Raw genomic sequence first — 26,769 nt, forward strand, 5'->3', positions numbered from 1 at the left:
AGAAGCAAATATCTCAGTGCCTAACACACTCAAAACAAATTGGATTTCAAAATTTAAGCACTTAATCTAGTAAGAGCATGGCAAGGTTTTGTCAGGTCACCCAACCAGCTAATTCAAAAAGCTTCTCTAATCGTTTCTCTAGCATGCCTCTAAGTTAACACTAGCTTAACTCTCAAACTGTAAAATCAACATTCATAAATTCAGTCACATGGTAATGCTGCTTTTTAGAAACTCCCCATGATTTCCTACATTTTGCTATTTTGGACACCCCTGGTTTGGAAAACAATTGTCATTAGAATTAAAGGAACATCCTACACTTTCCTACTGCTTATCAAATGAAAGTGTACTTAGCTTACAGCCTTCAAATGACCAATAAACCCTTAGTACTTACAAACATAAGACGCGTAGGTATGTTGTCTGACTGCACCAAAGGATTTTTATACAGCCAAATCTCTTCAGGCTGGATAACCCGCTGGAATGGATCCAAAAATTCGGTAAAACTGAAAATAACAATTAAAAATAAATTGTTTTCACAGTTTAACATGATGACCATAAAATCCAGAAGAGTCCTGCTGATTTAAAGCTTCTCCTAAAGTTAAATATGGTATAGCATCCATGAATTACCCTTGTAATGCATTGCTATTGTACCTCACTGCATTTTAGTAACACAACCTTCACAAATACCCCCTTAGGAAAATTATTTTAAATTTATATATTCTACAACTTTATAAAAGCTCCATAAACTTCTCTGTGTAGAATACATTGTAATTTTATATTTTGTGGGAAAAGTGTGCAAAGAATGTTGCAGGATTAGAAAAAACACGCAGCAGATGTTTTATACTGAAGAAGTTATATACCAGATATCAAATACAAAATGTGTCTGTCAAGGGTCAAGATGCAGACTTTGAAGTATGACAGTTGTATTTGCAGGATCAGAAAGCAGAGAGAAAGAAGCAGCCCAAACGATTCATTCTACTGATAGAAAGAACAGATAACTTTAGAGAATATCTCCAAAAGAGATTTACTCTTAAAACAGGATGGGCTCATAGAAACATGGGTTTTTTTTTAATTTCAGATTGCTAGAATTGTGATTTGGCTGCCAAGCTTAAGAAGAATATAGTTCTACCAGAAATTTTGCATTCTACCAGAACTAAAGCTGACTGCTTTAATTTCATTCTCATGTCATTTACCTCTCTTAAAAAAACAGCCACACAAAAAAAAATAGAACAAACCGACCAACACACACCTACAATTTTGTAATTATGTTACTTTGAAATGTAGAGCATCAAATCAGATGTTGAGGTTACATTGTCACAAAGTAAACTATTAGTGTGGATATCTTCACAGCGTAGGGGAAAGGGACCTGGGCGTCCTGGTGGACAGCAGGATGACCATGAGCCAGCACTGTGCCCTTGTGGCCGGGAAGGCCAATGTCATCCTGGGGTGTATTAGAAGGGGGGTGGCTAGTAGATCGAGAGAGGTCCTCCTTCCCCTCTACTCCGCCCTGGTGAGACCACATCTGGAATATCGTGTCCAGTTCTGGGCCCCTCAGTTCCAGAAGGACAGGGAACTGCTGGAGAGGGTCCAGCGCAGGGCAACAAAGATGCTGAAGGGAGTGGAGCACCTCCCATGTGAGGAAAGGCTGAGGGAGCTGGGGCTCTGGAGCTGGAGGAGACTGAGGGGTGACCTCATTCATGTTTACAGATATATAAAGGGTGAATGTCAGGAGGATGGAGCCAGGCTCTTCTCGGTGACAACCAATGATAGGACAAGGGGTAATGGGTTCAAACTGGAACACAAGAGGTACCACTTAAATTTGAGGAGAAACTTCTTCTCAGTGAGGGTGACAGAGCCTGGAACAGGCTGCCCAGAGAGGTTGTGGAGTCTCCTACTCTGGGGACATTCCAACCCGCCTGGACACCTTCCTGTGTAACCTCATCTGGGTGTTCCTGCTCCAGCGGGGGGATTGCACTGGATGATCTTTCGAGGTCCCTTCCAATCCCTCACATTCTGGGATTCTGTGATTCTTTTGTCTGGCACTGAAGCAGGAATTGTGATCTTTGATGGTAGTAAGTTTCAAAAGCTTTTTAGGATTACATAAATTGTCTCCCTTCATTTAAACCATACTCCTTTTTTCCACAGTCCTTCACTGTCCTTTAACTCTGAAGTCATATCAGATTTCCTAGGAAGTTTTGCATTTACATTACCCATTTTGGGGCTGGTTTGCTGGGACTGACAGAACGGCTGCTGAGACAAGACACAGGGACCAGTTTTCTGCCCATGGAGCAGAGGTGTAGCGGCCCAACGCTTTTTTTACCGTAAATTTCCCAAAACCAAAGGCTTTAAACCTCTCCAAACCCAGGTTTTATACAAATAACAGCTACAACAATTGCCTTTGTAAATAGAAAAAGTTCATAGTAACTTCTAAAGCAGAGTAAAATTAAACTATACATATGCAACTCTCCCCCATGAAGATGAGTCCTCAAATCCAGCCAACTCAGCAATTTCCTGAACAACAGCAAGTCTTCTGGTTCCTAGGAAATCCTTCTTTTCATCCCCCCTGAGGACTGACCAGCTGTTCTTTATTTTCTCACCACAGTCTATGATCTGTGCATCAGCTACACTCTCCCACATCCCCAGCACACATAACTATTGCCCCCTTTACCTGAGCACACTTGGACTCCCACTAGACAGAAGGTACAAAGCTCCTTGGCTGCTCCAAAGAGGCTAAAGAAAAACAACAAAATCTGAGGACCAAACAAGCCAAACACAGCCTTGTCACTTGTGCTGATAGTTATGTTTTCCTTACTGACCTCCATGAACAACTAGGTTCTTCTGGAAACTTCAGAGAGTCTGGTATTGCATAGAGAATATTTGCTACTGTACTCAGCTTCTTCACATCCAGTCTGACCGTTCTCTTCAAAGAAGGTGCAAGGTGAATTTCAGAAGTGCCAAAACACTTTGTTTCAGTGTTTTCAAAACAAAAACATACATCTTTTTAAGTTTAAAAAAACAATGGTTTGTGCAAGACTTGAAAGAGGGAAACATTTCCAAACAAGACCATTTCGAGGAAATAAAATCTCTCATATGAAAAAATCATCTTATAATTTTTTTCTCCTCAACTAGAAAAATAAAGGTTGATTTCCAGACAACGCAAATTTCCAAACTTCATCTGAGAGTCCTAAAGTATATTATACTTATTTTCAGTGTTTAAAGATATTGATGGCAGCCAGAAGCAATTAACTGCTAGTTGAAATGGTTCCATTGCCAAGTAAAGTCACAGGCCTGGGTATGACATCCAACATGTGTGACCTGAGAGAGATGAACAGCAAAGTTCACAGCTATATTGTCCAAGACTTCACATTTGTTATGAAGATTTATACAAGATCCATGGCCAGGATGTACTTCACTGTTGTCATCTAAACATGAACAAATAGATAAGTACATGCACCTCTGGGCATACAAGAAGTTAAAAACACCAGCTGAGTTTCAATGACTATTAATACATCTCTTCGGCAGTCACATCATTTCTGACATGCTCCCCCGGGTATCTGCTGGTTTGGGTACTGTTTTGAGAAGTTCTCAAAGCACTGGTGGGACTGATGGACGTGCCAAGGAATGCCTTGAAGCAAAGAAGTGTTCTTCAACATATCTACATCTTGAAGCATTTCTACTAACTGCAAAAAAAAACCCAAACACACAAACATTTCTGCTTCAAGGTCAACTCAGTATATCTGTGCACTTTTGGAAAATGTGTCACATTAGACCAGAGATTAAATTAATTTGACATGAGCAGAGGCCACGAGAATTAAAGGTTTGGGGCTCTTCTTGTTCTTTTCTTTCCCCTCTCATTGTAAAGTAAGAAAACTAAGACTGAAGTATAGTTGTTTAAATCTGAGAAAGTAAAGAAAAATGAAATTCATAGCTCTCACAAGAATCATATTATGACACCGCAAATACACACTAAGTCATAAGATTTAATCCTTTAAAAGTAATATAACACATATGCTAAAGATGTGGAGCTATGATAACATAAATAGTATCTGATTCCAATTGAGGACTGATTTTCTGGTTAGAATATACTCACTATCTTTGTACTCTTCTAAAGAAAGATTCATTTCAACAAATCCATCAATGATGGTAATAAATATTATAATTATTATTTTATTTAATAACAGCAGGTTTTTATACACTAAATATTAAATCTGATTATGTATCCATTTCCTCTGACTTGTGTTCTGCCAAGAACAGCATTCAAATATGCTGAAACATAATGAAAAAAATTGCTGAAACTGTGTAAAATAATTTCTAAATTGCTACTGAAGGGAAAAAAAGCAGATGTAGAAGGCAGCAGATCTTTTCTGTGTGAACAATTCAGAAACACAAAGTAAACAGTTAAAGTGACTATATAAAAGAAATCACTTTTTTTTGTCATCCTCAGAAAGAGCTCAGCTGCTAATAAAATTTTTATGCCAAGACTCATAACAGAACAATTCTCTTCTTTTTTGAAGCATCACCAATGGGCGACTGGGTATGAGATTTAACTAGCTTGAAGGCAATTCCCTTTGTACTCTATTAAACAATCATGAGGAAATACTGGTTTCTAAGCTGCCTGACACTTTCTTCGTCCTAGCCAAAAGTACAGTCTATTACTATTCATAAGCCAGCACAAGCGTGTTTAAATGACTAGATGTTATTAGAAATTAATGTAATCCTTGGATAAAGAAAATGGGTTTCTAGACATCTTCTGTTATGGCTGAAAATACAGCTTAATCATCTAATGTCCCCTGGTAGCAGGTGGGCAACTTAGGAAGCTTACGTTCTATTAGTACATTAAAATTTAGTATTGCCTTTTTGGCCTCAGATTTTCTGCATGTTTACATATTCATCCACCATTTTTAACAGTTTAAGAAGCAAGATTTTGAGCACTTCAGGCTGATAACATATATTTAAGGCATAAAAGGCCTTGCATTAACTTCAAGAGGTTTAACTGTGACTTTCAAAGCAACCTAAGGGAAAGAGGAGCCCTAATTCCAAAAAAAAACCACCAGTGAAGAACAGGTACCCAGATGCCAGAGGTTGCATTGGACTTCCTAACATTACTGCCTAGAACACTACACTAAACAAAAATGTTGTTCATTTCCAAGGGCAAAGCATTTCCAAGTTACAACTTCATTACCATTTCACAGAATATAGTGCTTTAAGGTAATTTCTATGCAAGCACCACATCACAGACTGATCACGGTAAAAGTACACAGTAGTTTTGTAATAATATGGACTAATAACATTGTTAATGAAACCATTCACTAGTAGCGAGTGAATCAAACATTGCATAAGTGTCCTCACAGAGTCTTTGACCTGTGCTTCCACCATGGTCTTCACCTCCCATAAGAGTAGGATATCATTTAACACCTCACCTTTTTGTTTCAAACACTGCAAAGCCGGTAAGGCAGAAATCTTTATGTTTCAGAGTAGCAAAGTATGTTCCCAATCTAGCAATAAGACCAGGACAGGACTAGGATAGATGGGCCTAACATTAGGATTGTATTGTTGCGTTCTGTTAGCACAAGATAAAAACTACCGGGAAGGACATAATGATGAGCATCCACCTTAGAAGCACCTATAAGCATTACAAGGCTGGCTGCTGGCCAACAGCTCCATTTGCAGAGAGTAACAATAGGAAATCACACTAGACAAGACATGGGGGGCTTTTGTCCTGGCAAACCCGGGGACACAGGTATCTGCTCCATGATTGTCCATAGCACATTGGAAGGTTAGGGATTGCTTCCTGGTTTTGAGCATCAACTAAAGGATGTACAAAGGGGTTTCATCTGGGTTTTTTTCCTTCTGCTTTGTGTTTGAAGAATCACTCTTCTTCATAGATGCAGGTAAGTGTCGTCCTAAGCAACAGGTGACAATAACTAAGAAAGGAGAGGACAGATAGATATATATGGCATGACAAAGCACCAGATGAGAATGGACATGAACTGGTGATCGTGATACTCAGTCTTACATACCTAATGCCCAACACTCCTTCTTCCTGAGCATCATCTGTTGATAAGCAAATCTGATCCTAAAATGGCGTCATATGCAATTCTTCATTTGAACAAGTAATGAAGAAACAACAGCAAAGCCACAGATATTCATGAACCTCTCTTAGAAATCACTTCTGAAGGCTTGTGAAATATAAAGTTTGGCTTTGACTACTATTCCCTGACTGCGAAACTCTGCAAACGTGAACTCACTGCTGCCTCTCCCACAGGCGCTGATCAGCTGTGACTGTGCTAGAGGAACTCCATTCTGCACTTTCTTACATGGATATTTCCTTGAGTATTCCCCAAGCCAGGTCTCAAATCTAGTAGCAAAAGCTTTTATAGTGTACTTGCCATGTTAAATTGTGCAATCAGTTGTCCTGACACTAAAACCGCATAGTCGTGAGCAGCATCGATGAGCCTGAAGCTGGTAGGGCTCTGTGTAAGTTGGCCTAATTACAGGGTATATGCACAATAAATAACTCAGTGAGAAGTTCTCACATGCTCAGTTTGCAGCCCCAACATTATGAATGAAGAGCCATAAAGTAGAACATATCATAGGGCACAACAGCTGTGGAGATAAGAAAATTATATTCCAAAAGACAGAATTTGCTTTAGGGGTTTCCAACAAGTGACCTGTGCTAAAGAGAGGAGCCCAGAGTTTACCTTGGCTGGGCCCATTGCACTGGGCACAGCTTATTCACATTGCCTTTGCTCACGTTTGAATCCAAGATTTAACTTATCCATTCTGAAATATACTAATAGTGGGAAAAGCATTCACATCACATTATTTGATATAACTGGATAGAATAACTTATTGCCATGCCATGAGAAAACCTAGTCTTGTTTATTCCCTATAGGTAACATTAAGGAAACAAACAAAAGTAACTTTTAGTGGTTATTTTAGGAAATCCTGCAAAGACAGGCAAAATACGAAAAGCTTGAAATAATCTGTGACTGGAATGCAAAATTAACAGACTGAAGCAGACAAGATAGTGATGAGGTGAGATAAGAAACAATGCCTGTGGTTTATCACTGTCATTCTGTTCACTACATGAATGTTGGAGCAGTTAAGTTTCTGAAATGCGGCTGTCTATGCATATTATTGTGATGAGATTGCTCAGAGGTTAGCATAAGGAATGAGATCTGAGCCAGGTAATTTCGATAGTGCATTGGGAAATCCACGGCTCCTCAGCTATCAAGAAAAGAACTATGTATTGGGGTACAAAAAATATGACCCTCGCCCTGCAATTTCACTGAGGAAGAAGCTGACATGAATTAAAAATGTAATCCCAATGCTCTAGTTTTGATAGAAAGAGAAACCTTCCTTATCGTTAAGGCACAACACTATGTATCAAGAGATTTGATGTTTTCTGCCACTGTTTACGAGGCAAGGTAGGGTAAATCATTCCAGCCAGCAGTGTCAACATCAGTATCAAAGCAAGACTCCTAATGCTGTGCTTTGTGCAGTTACTGCTGACAAGCATTGAAGTAGGAAAGCAACAGCTTTAGCTTCTCCATGAAATCAAAAGTAAAGAGTTAAACTCTAAAATACATTAGAATTTATATTGCAGTAGATATTGATTGCGTAAGAAGCACATGGATGAGAACAGAAATTAATGTTTTATCGGTTCTTCATAGGCTTTGATGGAAATGCATTGTTATAACTATCATCTGGTAACTGCACTAAAACCAGTTCATTAAGTAATTTACATTCACACTCAGAGATACAGAGGCATCTGTATCAATATATTATCTCTACCTTTTTAACAGCTAAAAACTTTTATTTCGCAATACAAGGCCATGCAGTGTATACACCTACTGCTTCTGATTAACAACCTATAATCCTAATATAGAGCTTTACTGGGTTTGAGTGTCCTGAGGGATACAGGGTAGTTAATATTCATAAGGAACACCCTACAAAGAAAATTTAGAAGCTGCTTTTATTGCTACAGAAATGAGAAGATCCGATGCCTCTCTTCATTTGCAATAACCTTATTTGTAGGCAAGTATTTACCAAGACTAAGAGGAGTACTGGCAGAAAGTAAATGGTAAAGAAAAATGTTGCAAGAGGCTTCTTTCATTCAGTCCCTATTCAGTGCCCAACACACCTCTGGGAATTTCTGTATTTTTGAGAAGCTTCATACCACTTTCCTGATAACATTTGATTTTCTAATCTGAATGTATACAGCTTTCTCCACTTTTAATTCTGTGGGTGAAGCTTTATGTGGGGAGCAGCCAAAAGCCAATGGAATTATATCCTGGGACTGATAAGGGCAAAGGGTGAGGGGAATATTGTTGGGTTTTTACTGATGTTCCTGGTAAGTAGAAAACTGGTTGTCAGGGGAAAGTTTGTCTTCAGATGAGTCAATATCACTTGATATAAAAGATTTCTGGATATTTTAAATTACCTAGCAATTGCAGTGCTATATTGAATTAGCACATATGCCCACATTAGCCCCTCCGATATAGAAATCATTTTGATTAAGAAGGGTTTGAAGATAAATTCTGATGCAGTTTTAAAAATATACATATTATCATGTCTGTCATATTTCCCAGATGTGCTGAAAGATGAGAGTTTCCAGTATATTTCTTCAGTCTTACTAGGAGGTTTCCCAGATTTGTCTCATTTATACACTGATTTAACAGATCTATATCTGGGTAGGACTTCTTCCAGAGATGAACAACCACCCTCTTTACTCTCAGCCTTGCAGCTGGAATTGCACCCCGGTCAGGGTGACCTGTACTATTACTGGGACAACAAAGCCAACCATGATACCAGGACAGGTTCTTCAACCAGAATGAGTCCAACTAGATGATGGAGTCTGTGCCAGTCAGTGGCTCTGATTATTGAGGCACTGGGCCCTTCTCTGATACAGCATCTGGGGCTCTATTTGTTATATAAAGACATAATCAGCTATGCCCAGACTAGGCTCAAGTCTGCTCCAACACATGACTTGAGGCACGTGTACCCACACTGAGTATACATATGAACAGAAACAGGTTAAAACCAGACCAAACCCCTCTGCTCAAATTTTCTTTTCCTTGGTTGGTTCAAATTCAAGAAACAACACGAATTAAATGAATCAGCAAGGGGGCAACAGCTGGGAGTCTGGGCTCTGTTAAGATCTATATTGAACTAACAATATAGATTCATAACAGGAGTCCTGCAGCTTATGAAATAATACATAAATGGTCTTAGAATACCTAATATGAAATAGTGAACCAGCAATCTTTTTGCAATGCTGAAAAAAAAAAAAAAAAGAGAAGAACCTGGAGTTTTAGAACCTAATGTTAATTTCCTTAGTACTTCAATTATACCTCTACTGCTTTCTCAATTCCTGGCATTTGAAATCTCTCTGGATAAAAGATTTCCTTCCTGTGACATTATTTCAGTCATACTAAAGCTAAGACGAAAGGGAAAGGATTATCTGAACATGCATGAACAGCACAAGAACAAGCAATTAACACAGCCAGCCAGTTGTTCTTGTGCGCCTGAAAGAATCCAAGAGCTTCCAATCCATCCATTCTACTTGTTCATGGGCTAAGCACTTCAAATGCAAGTAGCACTAAATATCACTGAGTATCGTTATTGCCAGTATGAAGTGACTGAATCTAGAAAACTCCCATTTAATGGGAATAAAAATGGGTATCTAGAAATTAAACTACTTGATTTGCTTAGATACAATCTTTTCGCCATCATTTCTTCTTTACAGAAGTTGAATATTTCGAAATGAGCAAACTGAGAGTAAGAAAAAAGGAATAGTCATGCTGCATTGCAGCTTTGAACAGAAGAGCAGGAGACAAGAGTGGCTATACCGAACCAGGAAAAAAAACACCGCACAAATGAGTCAAATTGACACATTTTGGCTGAGTTTTTATATTTTGTAAACTTTCTTTGACCTAATATTGAAATTGATCTTTGCATCTTCTGCTTTCTGGTCAGCGGAATATAAAATAAACTGTTTTGAAATAAAAACGTATTTGTTTTGGCATTTAGCTGCTCCGGAGGTGAAAAGGCCATTCAGTTCTTGCGATCGCTGCTCACACGGGGCGCTGGCGAAGCACTTGGAGCACAAAGCAAACAGGTCAGAGCTGCTGCTTGTCATGCCGATGTACAACACTGCAGGCAACCCGGTCCAGCTGCACTGCTGTAACAGAGATCATAACGGTGGTTCTCTTACAAAAATAATACACACCAAAAAATGGAAGCTATTGGCTACTGTTTTCTTTGCATTCACTGTGTTATCTCTCATTTTAGTTAATAAAAAGCATGAGTTATGGTATTAACTGTTGCCTCTATGCTCTGTTTTATTAAATATACTGTATTAAATATAAGCTATTTCATGAAAGCCATTTCTGTGTGTGTGCGCGTGTGTCTGTGTGTAAGGAAATCATCAGCATATGAGCACTGATGTTGTACATTATTCTGAAGTGAAAAACAGAATTAAAACTACAGGCTTAAATCACCTAAGCACACATCCCAATAGTGAACTGAAACACACTACAGACAGTCAAAATTTAGCTTCTATTGTTTTTTAATGCTTGATTTTATTATCTCTCAAACTGTTTCAGACAAATAACTCTCAACAATTCCTTGGACAACTATCCTAACTTCATAGTAATTTGATAAGAGTTAATTCTGATTAAGTTTCTTCTGTTTTCATACCTGTGTGCTATACTGCTGTTGACTATAGGTTTGCTGCTGAAATGAAAGTCAGGGCTTCGACTCAGAAAAATGCTTCATTTCTCTTAATGACCAAAGCTTTATTTTTAGTCTGGAATATGTTTCTTATGTGAATGTTTATTACTTGTATCCCATTCGCTATGCACCGCTATGCTCTTTAAACATATGATGGACAGAACAGAGACGTGACCTTGACAGAGGACCTGGATGGCAGCAAAATCTGTCCCTATATAATGCTGTACCTGAGAGGTACAGGCTGAATAAAAGTGAGGATGAAGTAGTAGCAAACAAATTGCCCCCAACTAGAACAAAGTGCCAAAACACATTCTAAGAATGTTTGTTCAGACCAAAAACTCAGGAGCTGGTAAGGAAGTGAAGGAGGAGAGAAATACTATGGGCCAATCTAGAATGCTCCATCGAGAGTTTCTTTATGTAAAATTAAAACATTAATTTTTGGTCAAGCAGGAACATATCATTTTAACCTAAAATGAAATGAAATATTTTTAGTCATCCATTAAACTCACTTAAATAAAAAAATGAATTTAAAATGTATATTTTAAAATTTAAAAAAGCAATTTTAAAATGCAGATTTTAAAATAAAACACTTCAGTATTGATGAAGAAACACTATTTTGGCCAAGTTATTTACTAAATCACATACAAATTTACAAGTTATTTTGTTCCAGTTTTTCCTCCGCAGTTGCTGCATGCAATGACTTCATTATTCTCTGGGAAAAAAGGGTCCTGCCTAATGATATTCACAATCAGATCCAACCAGATTAAAATCACTCAATCCAAAAATACTTGTGTGAATAACTACATGTTCCAGAGCATTAATAATGATTTAAAAAAATAATAAAGATGCAGTAATGGGGAACAGGAACATCACTGTTAGCATTTTGTGGCACACACTCAAGCCCAACAGCAATAGTTACACTCCTGTAAACACCTCGGACACTGGATGAATCGAATTATTAATGGCCTCTCTGCGGGCTATGAGAGCACAGTCAGGCTATTAGATCTCTTCTCCCATTAGTGCAAATTGGCAGCTAATGAAAATATAACACTTTGTATCAAATGATACTCTCCTCAGTTGTTTTCCATTTGCAAGGCTTAACAACACTTGGCAGGGTGCCACAAATCCTTCAAAGTTAAAGGATTTCTGAGCTGACATTTACACTCCCATTATCAATTCTCTTGAAGGGGTAAAACTTCTCACTCAAAATAGAGTAAAAATTAACTACAAGACTTCAGAGTGAAACATTTCGCCTAATCCAGGATTTCATTTTCCCCACAATCTTGTCAACGCAGAGTATTTAGAACATGGTATCTGACACAGCACTGCCCTCCAGCCAGAACAGATCATCAGCTCCTGCTCAGTCTTTACTAAAGTATTCTCCAAGCGACTCCAAATTGGTGACACCGTTTCCTTTTCTGCCCATCCACATGAACCAAAAATCCCTTACAAGCAATTTTACTTTAATGTCTTTCAACTTTTCCCCGCACACTGGAATGCTCTCAGGCAGCATAAACCTCAGTCCACTAAGTTGGTTCATGCCAGCTTACAAAGCCACCTAGTCTGTCCCCTTGCAACCACACAGCAAAGCAAAACGATGTAAAATACTCCCAAGATACTTCACTGTAACTTGCTTTTTAAAATTTCCATTGGTGGAGATTCTACACATGCCTCAGGCAATCACGGTGCTCAAACATACTTAAAATCAAGCTGCATTTCCCCACACTCAGAGTGAGATTCCCTTGCTACATACAAGTTTAAAAACATTTTATTTCTGTGCAATTCCTGAAGGACATGAAGAGCAGTTTGTGGTGTTCATATATCTTTACAGCAGCTGCTTACACGTGAAGATCACTGTGGAGAGGTTTTGATAGATAAAGATTTGTTGCTGAATTAGTCAGGCTCAAAGGAATCCCAACGCCGCTTCGAGAAGCTGAGAACAGAATCTGCTGTGAGAGAGAGGGGCGTTCCACAATCACCGGGGTCCTGGCGTGGACGTATCATCGGACGTATCATCAGTGAGACTCCAGTGCATGGACAGCCTACGATGCTCAAGTAGCAAATCCATGCTTGGAGTGTGGACGCGTGATTAGAATATAGTTACGTATATAAGGAGACTTGTTTCTGTAATAAATGACTTTAGCGTGATTCACATTGAATCGACTTGTTTTGCTGAGTCCTTATTTCGTTCCAACTAATCACTGCCATGTCTCCTCAGACTTCTAGATTAAACAGCTCAATTATTGCCCCTTTTCTTAGAAAAGTCGTTTTCTATAGTCCTCTCACCATCTTTCTCACTTCTCCCCTGTTCTCTGAAGTTCACCCACACGTGTAATCTTTATCTGCCACTTACTACAAAAACACCTGTTGTAAACCCTGTCACTCTAGCCTACAGTAAAACCATTCCCACATATTGCATTTTTATATGCAATTTTAATTAAAATTCAGTGGTATTTTAACAAGGAAAGCATTTAGCCAATTGACAGTAAAAGCTAAAAGTGTTTTTTTAATGCAGAGAAACAAAAACATACAGCACACAGTGACTGTAGCAATTCAATTTACAACAAATAAACATTCCTAATCTAGTTTTTTTGCAGAATCATATTGATCAGTCACAGAGTTTCTTGCATAGCAATAACTCATGGTCCAGCAATTACAAATTTACCATTTACAAGGCAAGGGAAAATCATGAGTGGAAAGTACCTTAAAACCCATGTAGTTACGAAAAGCTTATTTTAAGTACCACATCTGATGACAAGTTTGTCTCTTCTATGAAGACAATCTAATTGAATTGTCTGTAAAGCAGTTATTCTGATTCAGAAACCAGTGGAGCTGTCCTTAATCATTCAAGTCCCTTAATCATGTAAGTCCCTGATGTTCATTACTGGATTACAACCAATACTTTAATGAGGGACATATGTATTCATCTTTAGCTTTCTCTCTTTGTCCACTAATACTTGCCAACATAGACAAAGCCCTCAAACATCCCCTGTTCAGTATCAGTACAGTGCTTACTACAGCAAAAAGTGACAATACGCACTAAATGTAATCCTTAATCCACTTTTAGCATCAACAGTTCTGCCAATTATTTCTAAGTACCCACTTTTCAAAGTCACCAACAGGCTGTGAAGCTGTAAAGATCTTGGTTTACTGTGTCAGGTATGAGTGCATTCTCAGCAAGAAAACTGTACCTTTTATTGAAGACTTTGCCATGAGAAACATAGTTGTGCCACAGCAAGACTGTGCTTAGACCAAAGTATACAAATCAGTTTTTGTAACAGAAATTTTCTGTTACAGAAACCCCATCAGTCTTAGTAGCATTCTCACTATAAAACATCCTCAATCAGGGCTGGGAGCAAATAAATAGAAAGTGCCCAAGTCAGTGAGTAAATAGGGTTCAACAAAAGGAGACACAAAGTGACCATTTACTCCTCAAAAATCTGGAGCAGATGCTTTGGCATTTACAACAACATCCTTTTTTAGCATGTATTCGGCTGCAAGTTTAGCCATGGACATCAACTGTAAATCCCATCCTATTAACAGGACAATTAGAATTCCTACGGTTAAATCCCCCTTTTTTTTCCCATCCCCTGGGACTCAGGGAAGACAAATGAAATAAACTTTGATGCACAATCTAAAATTATTGCTACAATAGTCTGTAAAACAGCCTATCTTTCGCACGGACCAAAGTCTGCACTAAAAAGACAGGTATGCTTTCTCCTGAGTAGCAGTTATCAAAGTCAGTAAAATCGTACCCTAGTTTCAATAAATAAGAAAACAATGGAAACAGAAGCTTCAGCTCAGTGGAACACTAAGTACCAAGTGTCTCTGTTACCTTGGTGATATTTCATAGATATTAGGACGGGCACATGGTCATTTTGTTCTGCGCTTCATATTACACTAGAAATAATAGGTATTTATGGCCTTCTGTTTTTACAGTAACCTCTCAAGGATGTAGAGCTGAGCAAAGTTAAAATTCAGGTTACTTTGTGATATATCGGCTGCATTCAGTGCGTTACAGGAGCTCTGTGGCATTCTAATTCTTCCATCACTTCAAAGGTATCCCAGACTCCGCTGAGCACTGAACAAGTCTGTCGCTTGCAACTGGAGCTCAATATGCAACCTTTGATATCTGTTCTCAGATCCTGAGCACCAGAAAGGCTCAGGTCTTTTTTATAACATATCTTTCCCTTAACTGTTCATTAACCCTACTCAGTGAACTACACTTCAGCCTGGGCCACAAAGCTAAATCTTTCCCCCATTTTATAATAGTATTGTCTAAATTATAGCTTACAATACAGTTCCTATTTTTTTAAACAAGTTAGTAATCAAACATGTTGAGGTTCTCACTTTCTATTATCATTACTATCAGTTCAACTAACACTGAAAAAAGCTCGAAGCACATTCTGTGTTCAATGGGTTTGGCTACTGTCCAAACACCATAATAAAGTATTTGTCAATTAAATGAACAAATGGCAAGAAAAAGAAGTATTACTTTCCCTTTCTTGATGAGAAATTAGGATACAGAGAAATGAAGTTCAAGACTTTTAAGATGACCAGAAGCCAAACATCAGGTTCCAAACAAAGTTAGAATTATGACATATACAAATCCAGAATGTAGGCCATGAAAAGATTAAGAAGCTCATGTGGCCAAATAGCTGAAAAATTCAGCTAGAGAGCCTGGCTGAAAAGGTGTATTGAAATCTTAGTCTAACTGACTTGTGTAATTTGGCAGCATTTTTGTCAGCATGGAGAAATAAATCTTTATGCCTCAGACTAGTGATTTCTTCTCAGTATAATTTTGCTTATATTACCTACAGATCTCTGACTGCTCATGACTCTCAGCTCAGTCTATCTTCCAAAAATCCAGTAGATATGACAGACAAAAGGCAAGTGTGAACTGTGAGAAAAGAGCAGAGCAGAACTTCAGCATTGTGGAATTCCCTCAGCTAATTGATTTTCTGTCTGTGTTAACAACACGATACATAGTATCATTTACGAAGGCAACATATGCAGAGTATCCAGAAGATTGCCACCCATGACAATGAAAGCTACTTGAAAGAGCTTTCCACACTAAATCATTTCATGTATATTTATAGCTTGATTAAAATCTTAATATTGTAAACTCGTAAGAAACCCAACATGCACAGAATCAGCTTTTATTTACTTAAACCAGAGTCTGAACATGGCACACACACACACATACAGATGTAAGCACTAGTCAATACTGCACACTCACGTGTATGTTGTATATACATATGTTAGTCTGCAGACAAACATTTATACCCAAGGGAGGCTGCTAATGAGACTGTGCTGTAGGGAAGATACCCGTTTACTCTGAATGACATTTATATTTTAATCACATCACACTCACTGAAGAGCTCGAGGTTTGATGAAGCAATCCTTGAAAGACTGTCTTTGTAATCAGTTAGACAGCTCTAGAAACATCAGCAATATGCTGTTGACAAGTCATTGGGCTAAATATACTACAACACACGCAAATTCTTCTATCTTCCTACCAATACAATAATGTGATCTTCTAAAACTTCTGAAATTGATGAAAAAGTTCTCCTTGTAGGAGATGTCTGAACTAGAACAACATTTATTTTGCTAAGAAACTAGGACGTCCCTGTTGGCAATTACAGCCTCACCCTGAGCCGCAACTCTGTGAATTCTTTTTAGGACAGATGAAGAACATTGTTTTGAAGGCATCATTCCTGTGTAAAATATCAGACTTGCTCACAAATCCTTTTACAGTTTCCCAACCTGCATAAAACCAAGTCACTCAAAACAATTCACTTTCATCAAGCATTCAGTAAGTTACAAATGCCATTGTCTACACGGAGCAGATGAAAGGCCGGCCATATTTAACCTGGTTTAGCATTAATCAGGCATCTTAAGATGCTCCAGGTCATAGAAATCAGTACAAAATGAAGAAAAGTAAGATGTGAGTCCCTCCTTCAATCATTCATCAAATTAGTATCTGATTTTTTTCTATAAACTAAGTACGTACTCAAAGTTGTGATATTAAATAACAGATGGTTTCTACTTCTGAGACCTCTCATGAAAAAAATCCAGTTCTGTGCTCACAGATATTTCTTAATAAATTAAAAAAAAAAAAAAAACAAACTACACAAAAAATATAGTGAGAGTTTATTTAAGTCAACTTTAATTGAAAAATATCTGAAACTGCATAACATAGTAAAAACGTAATGGACAAATTATAGCACGAGAATTTTCTTTTCCTGCCTACAGTAGGAAATGATCTATGCCCATTAGGATCAGTTCAGCTCAATCAAAAGCTGTAAAAACTAATAATCAGTTTGTCAATGTTAAGGAACTGGGGAAAACTGTAGGGCAGAAAAGAAATATCACTATTATCCCTACAGTTTGTAAGTTGTGGTTTGAGAGCTATTGCTGAAGGTACTCAAAGAACTTCTATTTACCTTCCAAGTAAAGTGTGCACCAAGCATGGGTTTGACTGCAATCAGCTGTGTGTGGGTTTTGGTTTGGTTGCTTGGTTTCGGGTGAGTTTTGTTTGGGTTTTTTGTTTGTTTGTTTTCAACTCCTGCTTCTGAATTTCTGGCAGCTGAAGTTCTTCTAATAAATCTCTCCTAATTAATCCTTCTTTCAATTGGAGTAAATCCCAGGGGTTAAACTGCCCTGCAGCAGAGATCTTCACAAACACACAGAAGCTTGAGTTGCTTAATTTCAACCCCTAAACCCGTCTTTAATTGCTAAGTGAACACCTATCAATTGTTAAGAACACAACATCGAGAACTGAGTCAGCTCTTACCATTATCTTCACTGACTGTCTGCCAAATTCACCCAAACCAATATACAACCAGCAAAAATGTGTATTACTTGAACGGTGCATGTTTTCATGACAACAGAGAACTTAAAACAAGTATAGACTTTTGCCTTCAGTGAAATGACTAAACTTGATAATTATGGCACGTGGGGGAAAAAAAGCTGCCAGTCCTAAGTATAGAGAATATGGTGGTTGTTGCTGCAAAATACATTCAAATTGACAATAAATTCAATTTTAGCAATCAGCATAAGTTTTCACACCTTCATTTTTATGAAACGACATTTATCACCAAGCAAAACTACAACATGGAATATGAATCTTTTTTTGTTTTGCATTTTATGGTACAAAATATGCCGGTATATTACTCTGAGTTATACTAATCAGTAGGTTGAATCTAAGAAGACATCTGGGAGGCACAGATGGTTCACAATTGGCAAATAACTATGAAACTATTATCTTCAAGGTGAGATTTCTAACACTACAAAGGTTGGTTGTGGCCCAAAGACGTCAAAACCTTTTCAGAATGAACTAATTCTCTTAGACCCAGGTCCTGGTGGACAAATATCTATGTCACATCTGGCATTCACAATAGAGATGATCCCAGACTTTGCTTCAACTCATTGATGTTAACGACATTCCTTTTCAAGCAAGGTGGGAGCATTACAAGCCTTTTCATTCCTAGAAACAGCTTCTGCAGTGGAGCTCACATTCCTGCTGCCTCAGTCCCAGGGCTTCCAGATTCACCAGTAATTGGTCATCCTTGAAGAGATATTTCAATGAACTCAGCACTCCATAAAAATCATTGCCCTGGCTTTTTACAAAACCACAGAAAATACGGTATTTAAACTTCTATATCACAAAAGTTCCAGAATATGAGTAACTGCCTCTCTGGAAGGACAGAGAAATACTGAATAATATTTCAATAACAAATTATTACTTTGGTGTTAAGACTATCTGAATATAAAAGCTGGAGATTACATTTTTGCAGCCAATACAAACAAAGTACAGTTCTTCAAAAAACTAAACACCAACCTGGATGTGAATTCTGAATACTCCATATTTGGTACTTTTAGATGTCAATGAATGTTCCAAGTGACCTCTTACAATATCAGAATTATTCCTCAGAATCCCAAGAAGAAAAAAGCTGAGCTATGTGAAAATGTGCAAAGTGCTTGTGTAGCCGTTTGTCATTTGGCACTACGGTGGCTCTACCTGCAGCCACCCCTCAGCTGATTTTAGAGCCACAGCATCAAAAATAGTGAAAATGACAGAATGTTTCAGAGAGGAAATGAGCACAGAAGGATAACCTAGAGATTACTACTTATAATGGAGTATGATCTACATATCATGGTAATAAGTTGCATGAAGAGATGTCTTACTGGATGGTGTAAGTAATGTATTGCACCTGGAATTGTTCTATTGAAAGGAAAGGGTCTGCTTTCAAAGTAAGGTGTAACTGCACTGAAAGATATCAGAGGTACCTTACCAGTTTTTGGAGGTATCAACGTTTATCCTAAAAGGAAGAGGATGACACTTACAAGGCATGTTGCAAATCAAAAGATTTGCATCAATATTCAAGAGAAAGAGCACAAAGAAAAAACTCAAATCCCAGTAAATTAGGCATGTTATTCATTAACCATGAGAAGTTCAGAACGAAATCACATCGAAGCATTCTGGAATCACCAGCTGTAAGTCAGTATCACCAGTTAGCAGATGCCCTGAACTATTCCTGCCCACACCTGTGAACAGAATCCATCATTAAGCAGACAAACAAGTGAACAGTAGCAGAACCTGATCTAGTTTCTGTGGTTCTTTTGAGATCACAAAGATGTTAATAGTCATCTTTAAACATTAGGTAACTGAAACGCAAACTTCAATGAAGAGCATAACTTTTGATTGTTCAAACGCATGGAGAACACAATCTGCCAGAAAAAAGAAACAGGTAAAACCCTAAGAAAGGGGTAAGCCTGCCTAAAGTATACGGTATATGTAACTGTTTTCTCCTAAAGAAGGCAAAGAGTGCTCCCACAGCGATGGCTGCGCATCTTTCAGCAACCAGATTTTCGTGACTTTCCTTCCTACATGCCAGTGTGTGGATGTGCATCCCCAGCTCCATCACCGCTCCCGTTCAGCCCCAGGTTCCTCCTCAGCTGGGAGCGGCAGCGCTGCCGCTCTCCCTGCCCCGAGCTCACCCACTGCGGGCTCCCACTGCTGCTACCACCTCCTGATGTGCATTTACAGCCTTGGCAGATGAGACCTCGCAGTAAAAACTATAATCGTCCACAAGAAAACAACAGGAGGGGGGTTTTGTTGTTGTTTAGTTGGGTTTTGCACACTTCTCTCACAAACAGTAGTTTTTCCGACAAAACAAAAATCCCGCAGGTCTTCTGCAAAATCCCAAGGCAGAGAGGGCTCCCCGCTGCTCCCGTAACCACTCACCCCAGGGAAAAATTCTTCCCAGCACGCCGGAACGGCGGCAGCTCCCCCTCGCTCAGGGCTCCCGATGGGGCCAGCGGCAGCCTGGGGGGTTCCCCCGCAGCGGGGTCCGGCTTGTCAACACTGGGCGCCTCTCCAGCAGAGGCTGCGGGGCGGTTGACGGCCGTCAGCCCGCGCCGAGGGGCGGACAGCCCTGCATCCCAGCCCCGCATCCCCACCCCGCACTCCCCTGGCTTGGAAATCCGGCACCGCGCCCGGGTGGACGGGAAGGACTCAGGCACAAGAGCGGCCCCGGGGGAAGGAGGAAAGTTGAGGCAGTCCCGGAGGTACCGAGGTACCCGCTGGTGCCGTTCCGGCAGGAGTTGTCTCCACCGCCGCCCTCGCCCTCCCGCTGCCCGGCGGGTACTCACACGAAGACCCCGAAAAGCACGACTCGTATGCCGATCTCGATCGCCAGCTCCCGCATGGTGGGTCCCGGCGGGCTCCGGCAGCCCCGCGGCGCCGCCTCTCATTCCCCGCGCGGGGCGGGGGGCACCCGGGGCGACTCGATGGCCTCACGCCACCCGCGGGCAGCCCGCCCCGCCGGCCCGGGGGAGGGCGGCCGCGGCGCAGAGCCCCGCCAGGGCCAGCCCGGGCCCCTCCATCCCCTCACGGAGGCACCGCGTCCCGTCGGCGGCGCGGCCGCGCTGTGCGGGAGCGAGCAGCGGCGCTGCCACCAGGCTGACACGGCGGAGCCGAGCGCCGGCACCAGGGGGAGGGACCCGGTGACTAACGCGGTGTCTCCCGGCACGGGGGCCGGGGGATCCTGGGGATTTCCCCTCCCCTCCCCGCCCCCGCGGCGCTGGCGAGGCGCTGCCGTCCCGCACGGTTCCCCGGGGCGGCTCTGCGCCACCCGCCCACGGTCCCACCGGGATGGAGCGGCCCTTCTGGGCGGCCCCCGGGTTTTTGCCCCTGCCTAACGCTAGGGAGGGGGACGTGGCGCCCTTTGGTGCACGAAGGGAAGGAGAGCGCGTTTCTCCTGCCTCATTTAATGCAACAGTCGACCATCCTTAGCTGGAATGAAATGAAGCCATTGCCTGTGGGTGCAAGGGGCTGACATTGCCTCCCCGAAGCTCCCTCATGGAACAGCCCGCAACATGCTGCATTTCGGACCTCCTGGGTTCGGTACAGCTCCGATGAGGAGCTGGGCTGGCGTTTCTGTGTTCGCCTCTGATCGGTAGTGAAACACCACGCTCCCGAAAAGATGGAGAGAAAAAAAATCAGGGGGGGGAAGCACCATTAGACGCTGTTCATAAAGACATATAGACATATTGCTGGTAGTTTGTGCAAGGGGCAATTAGATCCCAGACCACCCATGCTGACCCTGACCTTGGCACGTTTACTTTATCTCTGCATAAAGGATTAACAGTGTTTGAATACTTTCTGCAGTATGTATATGACAGGCTTTGCACTCATTTGGGTATTCATGTCATATTAAACCCTACTTATTGTTAGTGCAAATAACCCAGCATATCACTTTTGCTTCACTTGGTGAGATTCTGCCCAGCATGTGGTGTTACAACCTAAATGTGTGTTTAGTTCAGTGTCTGTTCATTCGTAGAGGTGGGTCCAGCTCAACAAACAGGCAGAGGAGGTGGTTATGTGGGACTGCAGATTGCTGGGATGTCAGAAAGGCAGCAAAACAATCATGGTCTTGGTTTCCTCCTGTGATTCCTCCAATCCATCCTCCATTCCTGTCAATTGCGAGCTCTGAGCCACCCTAATCCTTGTATTGCCTTAGCCTAGTTTAGCACAGAGTTCATTTAACTTCCTCTCTGCATGGAGGGATTGAATGCTGAACATCTTTATTGTAAAAGAAGTTCAGCCTTCTAATGCACCACACTAATTCACATTTAAATGCATTTAATTATCTGCTTTCTTGTGGCCTTTGAAGGCATGTCCTTCAGGAAAGTGTTCATAGCTATTAATACTGCACATAGTTACAAAACAGCCATCACTATTGCAGCAGGGATCCAAATCCCTTTACTACATGATTATTGCTAGAGAATTAATGCTAGAGGGGCTTTATTAAACCAGTTGCTTAATATATCCACTATGCATCAAATGGAAGCTTTGAACTCTGACTTAACTACCATGTAGTGAAAATGGATCATGTTTGTCAAAGAACAGAGGCATAAGCTTCCGTACTAACCTCATCCTCAAATTAACTACACCAGCACTAAATTTGTTGCAAGGCAGGTGACTGAAGCCCAGAAAATGGCATTGGAGAGCACTTTAACGGTTCGCATTACTCAAAGGAGATGTTTCTCCCTTCTATGCCTTATTTCACTAATTCACTAATAGAGCTTGGTCAACTATTTATAGCCTGGATTTTAAAACATGTGGGTCTGTTTCAGGAAACAAAACTAAGTTGTGACATCTCCACATTAAGCTGCTGGTGGTGGTAAAGGACATGTCCCCTTTCCCACTCAATTGCTTTGTCTTTTATTGTCAAATATTTGTACTTCCTCTAGTTTGTGCCCTTAGTGACTGATCACGTATGTACATTGTTCCTAGGTGTGTGCAAGAAAAAACCTTTGTTTTCATGAATAGTCCTTCCTTACAGAAATAGCCTTGTAATTTGTGTGAATCAAGCCAGTCCTGAAACGAGGAGCTGCAGGGACTATCAGATAATGCTGGTGGTCTGTACTGCAGCAATGGGTTCCACCCAAGCTGTAAAGGAGGCAGGTGACAGGAGCGGGTAAGATGTGTTTGCCTTACTTGAGCATCTAGATGTGTATACTGTTAAAAGGGGAAACAGTCACACATCTTTTCCTCTTTCCATTTTTGTCCCGGAGTTGTATATACCTGTTCAATTGTGTTGTCTTAGTCTGTGGATCCTTCAGTCCCTTTGACTTTGCGACAGTACCTTTGCTAATATCCTGCTACAGAAATGCTGATATTCCTCACAGACTGGAATCATTCAACTGTTATCAGCAGAGCTAACAAACAATACTAGTTATAAATTAGAAATTAAACAAAATTCATCCTGCTGCATCTATCTGCTTGCAATGTTCTGATTCTCCAGCATGTGTCAGCTGATGGTGATTTATGAAGCATAAATACTTCAGATTGATTTTTTGGAAACTAGACCCAGCTTGCAGCTGGCTGCTAAACAAAACTTGGTTTGACTTTCAAACTAAATATGAATTATTGGGATAATTGTCAAGGAACAGATTTAAGGCTACATTGTGCCATTAAGCTACAACCCTGCAGTAGGAGCCGTGCAGAGTCATTGCACGGCAGCAGATGCTCAAAGTAAACCACAATGGCCCTGGGAATAACCCAATTTCTTATTCATCCCACCCCTACAACAGGCACAGCAGGTGCTCTCAATGCTATTTATATTCTTAGGAGTGACTATGAAGGAGAGAGAATCAATCCCACTTTGATGGAGGTAGCTACCAAACCCTTTAGGTGGCTGGCCAGGGTTCTCAGCGTCTTATTCACACAAGGATTACTCTCTCTTTGTACAGACTCCAGTTGGGGAGCAAAAAGGAGAAAACTACTTGAATCTTCTCCTCAGTACATGGAGGAAAGGCTGGGCCACCTGCAGCCTGCTTTTAGTCCACCGAGAGATGTTCACGAGCAGAAACACCTGCATAGCTGATATGGTTTTTCCAGAGGTCACAACTCTTTGCCAATGCGGCAAGAAGTGTGAGTGCTTCTTACCTGCCTTGGGGCAAAATCTTGCAGCTCACAGTAAACCAAGTTTAAAAAAGACTGATTTTTCCATGAAAAAGCTGTGGAAAATAGCAAACTTGCAGCAAAAGGGATGTGACAAAAACCCAAGTGGTAGGAACAACTGAAACTGCAGCAGCTGTTTTTTCTGACTGTTTCCTAAGGGCTTGTGACTCTTCTGGAATCTTAAGGACAAAACACAACTCACTAGAAATAATGTTGTCTGGCTCATTTTTAGGTCTTCTGGTTGGGGAAGCTCTTATGTCCATGGAATTTCATGGGCTGATAGTGACTCTTCTTCCTTCTAAATGATTCTTACAAACATTACATGGAAGTCTGACTTTTTTAGCCTTATGTGGCTACATGCGGTGGTTAGTTAGAGAAAAATCACAGGTCCAGCCCAAAACAGTTGTTGGACAGCTCCACCATTTATATATTTTTTATAGTTTTGTATCAGAGACAAGTATTTGCTATAAAAATTGATAAATCAAGCATTCCCAGGCTGCACAAGTGAAGAAAATACATAATCTGTGAAGAATTACCAGTAGTGCTTCAAAAGCTGAAGAAAAACATTTAGATCCTAAGGAACACACCATCAGTTGCAGAATTCAGAGGTTTCAGGAGGGGAAGTGATAGCAGGATTAATTTAAACAAAGATTATCTCGAAATTCAGGCTAACACTTTTAAACAACCTCTGTTTTTCATATCACTGCAAAAATGTATAAGATTGAAAGTCATATTCGAGGCCCACTGAAGCTGACAGGAATTTTTCTATTGGTTCAGGATGTTAAAAACTCCCATATCTCCAAAATGAAACATATCAAAATTATCCTGAAAATTTCCTGTAATTGTGCTTGCTCAAGAGGTCCCACTTAAAACAGGATTTCAGAAAATAGCTCATTATTATCATTAATAGAAAACAAAGGTTATTTACTACTAGGACTTCACATTTGTTCATTCTTGAATCATTAAATGTAGTGATTAAGTTCACTCTCTTTTGAAACTTTCTTGGGTAAAGTACATTTTTCTATTGTTCTTTTAATGCTTCGAATTAGTGTCTAATCTATGAATACAAATACAAATACTTTGGTGTATTTTTTACAGAATTGAATAAATTAAACTCTAATGTCAGAAATTAAAATAATTTTCAAATAAAAGAGCCATTTAGATCCCCAAAGTGTGTCTGCCCGCGTTCATCTAATTGATTCCAGGTGATTAACCATGTGAAACTCTTTCATTAAGTTAAACTGGTGTGACCAGTTCACATAAGCCAGTGAACAAATGCCACTGTTTTTTTCTTCCCTGAACTTTTTCCAAGATGTTGTAGTTGCATAGCCCTTTTCTGTCTGTTATTCGTTTTTTTTAGATTACTTAGCCTGAAACAAAACGATGGGGAATGAAGAGAATAAGAAATTTGGAAGATGTATAAGTACATAATTTATTTCTGAGAAAATCTCTAGGTATAAGTACGTCATGAAAAACTCTTCAATCTGTGTAAGTCATTTCTTAATTACTAGAGCTCATTCCAGAAACAACTAGCCTATATTTTGTGTTATTAATTTCTATGGTAAAAAGCACATCTACAGAACGCTTTAGCTGGTTGCGCAAAGAAAGACTACATGACAGGTTTGTACTACATTGGGTGGCTCAGTCCTACACAAATGCTTCAGAGCCATGCTACTTAACAGTGAAAAACGGCCATTATTTTGTATTATTACCAAATTACAGTTATTACCAGTAATTACTGTTATTACTAATGAAATTAGGATTCCTTGAGATCTAAAAGATGGCCCACAAAAGAAAGCCAAACCTAGAACGTTAAAATACCGCACAGAGAAATTTGTGTCAAATACCTGAAACAAGGATGCTGTCTAGGGACCAAACACCTTCTGTCTTACCCTTTATAACTTTACTGAGGCTTTTTACTGATTAAATGCCTCACTGTTGAAGCCATTAAATCACTGGTTATTATTACTTTATATAAAAAGGGGAGTGTCTGAGAGCAGAGAACTTTGGTTTATATTTCTTCACGATGAGCCTGCTACTGCTGAAGTCAGCAGTAAGTGAACTTTCAGGAAGAGCCTTTCAGAAAGTAAGAATTATGCCTCCAGTATATAACAATAATATCTTACACAAGTATTAGGTAGGATTTACTACATAGCTCAACTTCAGTGCTACAGGTTTTTTGTAGGGCAAAGGAGACAGAGTATTGATTCTTTGTAAACTTGTGTAAGGAGTTTGGAATGAGCTCTGAAACCAGGCAAGGGTCTCACCGCAGCATATATATGTGAAATAATTTTGTGTGTTTTAAGAATGACTCAAGTGATGTTGACTAAAGCTTTTGTCAAATGTTCAGAGTCCTGCTGCAAAATCAGGTACAGTTTGGCAACCAACTTTCATTTTGGAGTTATTTTACCTCCAGATTTGTCATGGGACATAAAACTGATGGAAGTTCAAATCCATCCAAGTCATACATTAAGACATGTCCGCATTAACAAAATTTCTAGTTTCCCATTGCCTAAGTCTGTAAACAACTGGGTGATTAAGCAAAAACTCTTGGCCAAACAATCACTAAATCAAGCCTGGCATGACAGTTGGATGGCTTTTTATTCTACAGCAGTTACAATCCATTTTTAAAAATCTTATTTGAAAGAATAAGACATGAATTAAAGGCTAGTTTAGCTCTTATACTGTCTTTATTTCTGTCAGTATTTTTTTCTTTTACCTTTTACTGCTTCTCTTAATCTTCCTCATGTCTGCTTGGCTAATTAAGTTCAGGTCACTATGGGGAAAAGCTACTTCTGTTCCTCTTCTGCACACCACATGTCCGGATTCCACTCACAAAGTTACCCTAATGCTACTGCTTTGTGCTGATTGACATTTGAAGCAATTAAGACTGAAATACAGACAGAGCTCTCTTCTAGGGGACTGGCAGCCAAGAACTTGAACTTTAAACTGTCTTTTGCCCATTTATGTCAGTCAAGAATTTTAGCTTTCTGAATTGGTTGGACTTCTTGGAGTAGTGGAACGCTGCCAGCACAAAATAGTTTAAATAGTTTAATATGGGA

The 26,769-nt window shown here is 39.9% G+C and overlaps 1 protein-coding gene across 1 annotated transcript in view; it reads right to left on the minus strand.

The window, feature by feature from the left end:
* PLPP4 (phospholipid phosphatase 4) overlaps nucleotides 1-20,778 on the minus strand; it is a 57,268-nt gene extending 36,490 nt beyond the window's left edge. Inside the window, exons 1-2 of the mRNA XM_065066869.1 lie at nucleotides 20,392-20,778; nucleotides 392-500 (exon numbers count right to left, since the gene is read on the minus strand). Of these exons, the coding sequence (XP_064922941.1) occupies nucleotides 392-500; nucleotides 20,392-20,447 (165 nt within the window). The 5' untranslated portion in view covers nucleotides 20,448-20,778. The remainder of the gene's footprint in view (nucleotides 1-391; nucleotides 501-20,391) is intronic.
* Between the last annotated feature and the right edge of the window lie 5,991 nt (nucleotides 20,779-26,769).

Source organism: Columba livia, chromosome 6, assembly GCF_036013475.1.
Source record: "Columba livia isolate bColLiv1 breed racing homer chromosome 6, bColLiv1.pat.W.v2, whole genome shotgun sequence".
Lineage (NCBI taxonomy): Eukaryota > Metazoa > Chordata > Aves > Columbiformes > Columbidae > Columba > Columba livia.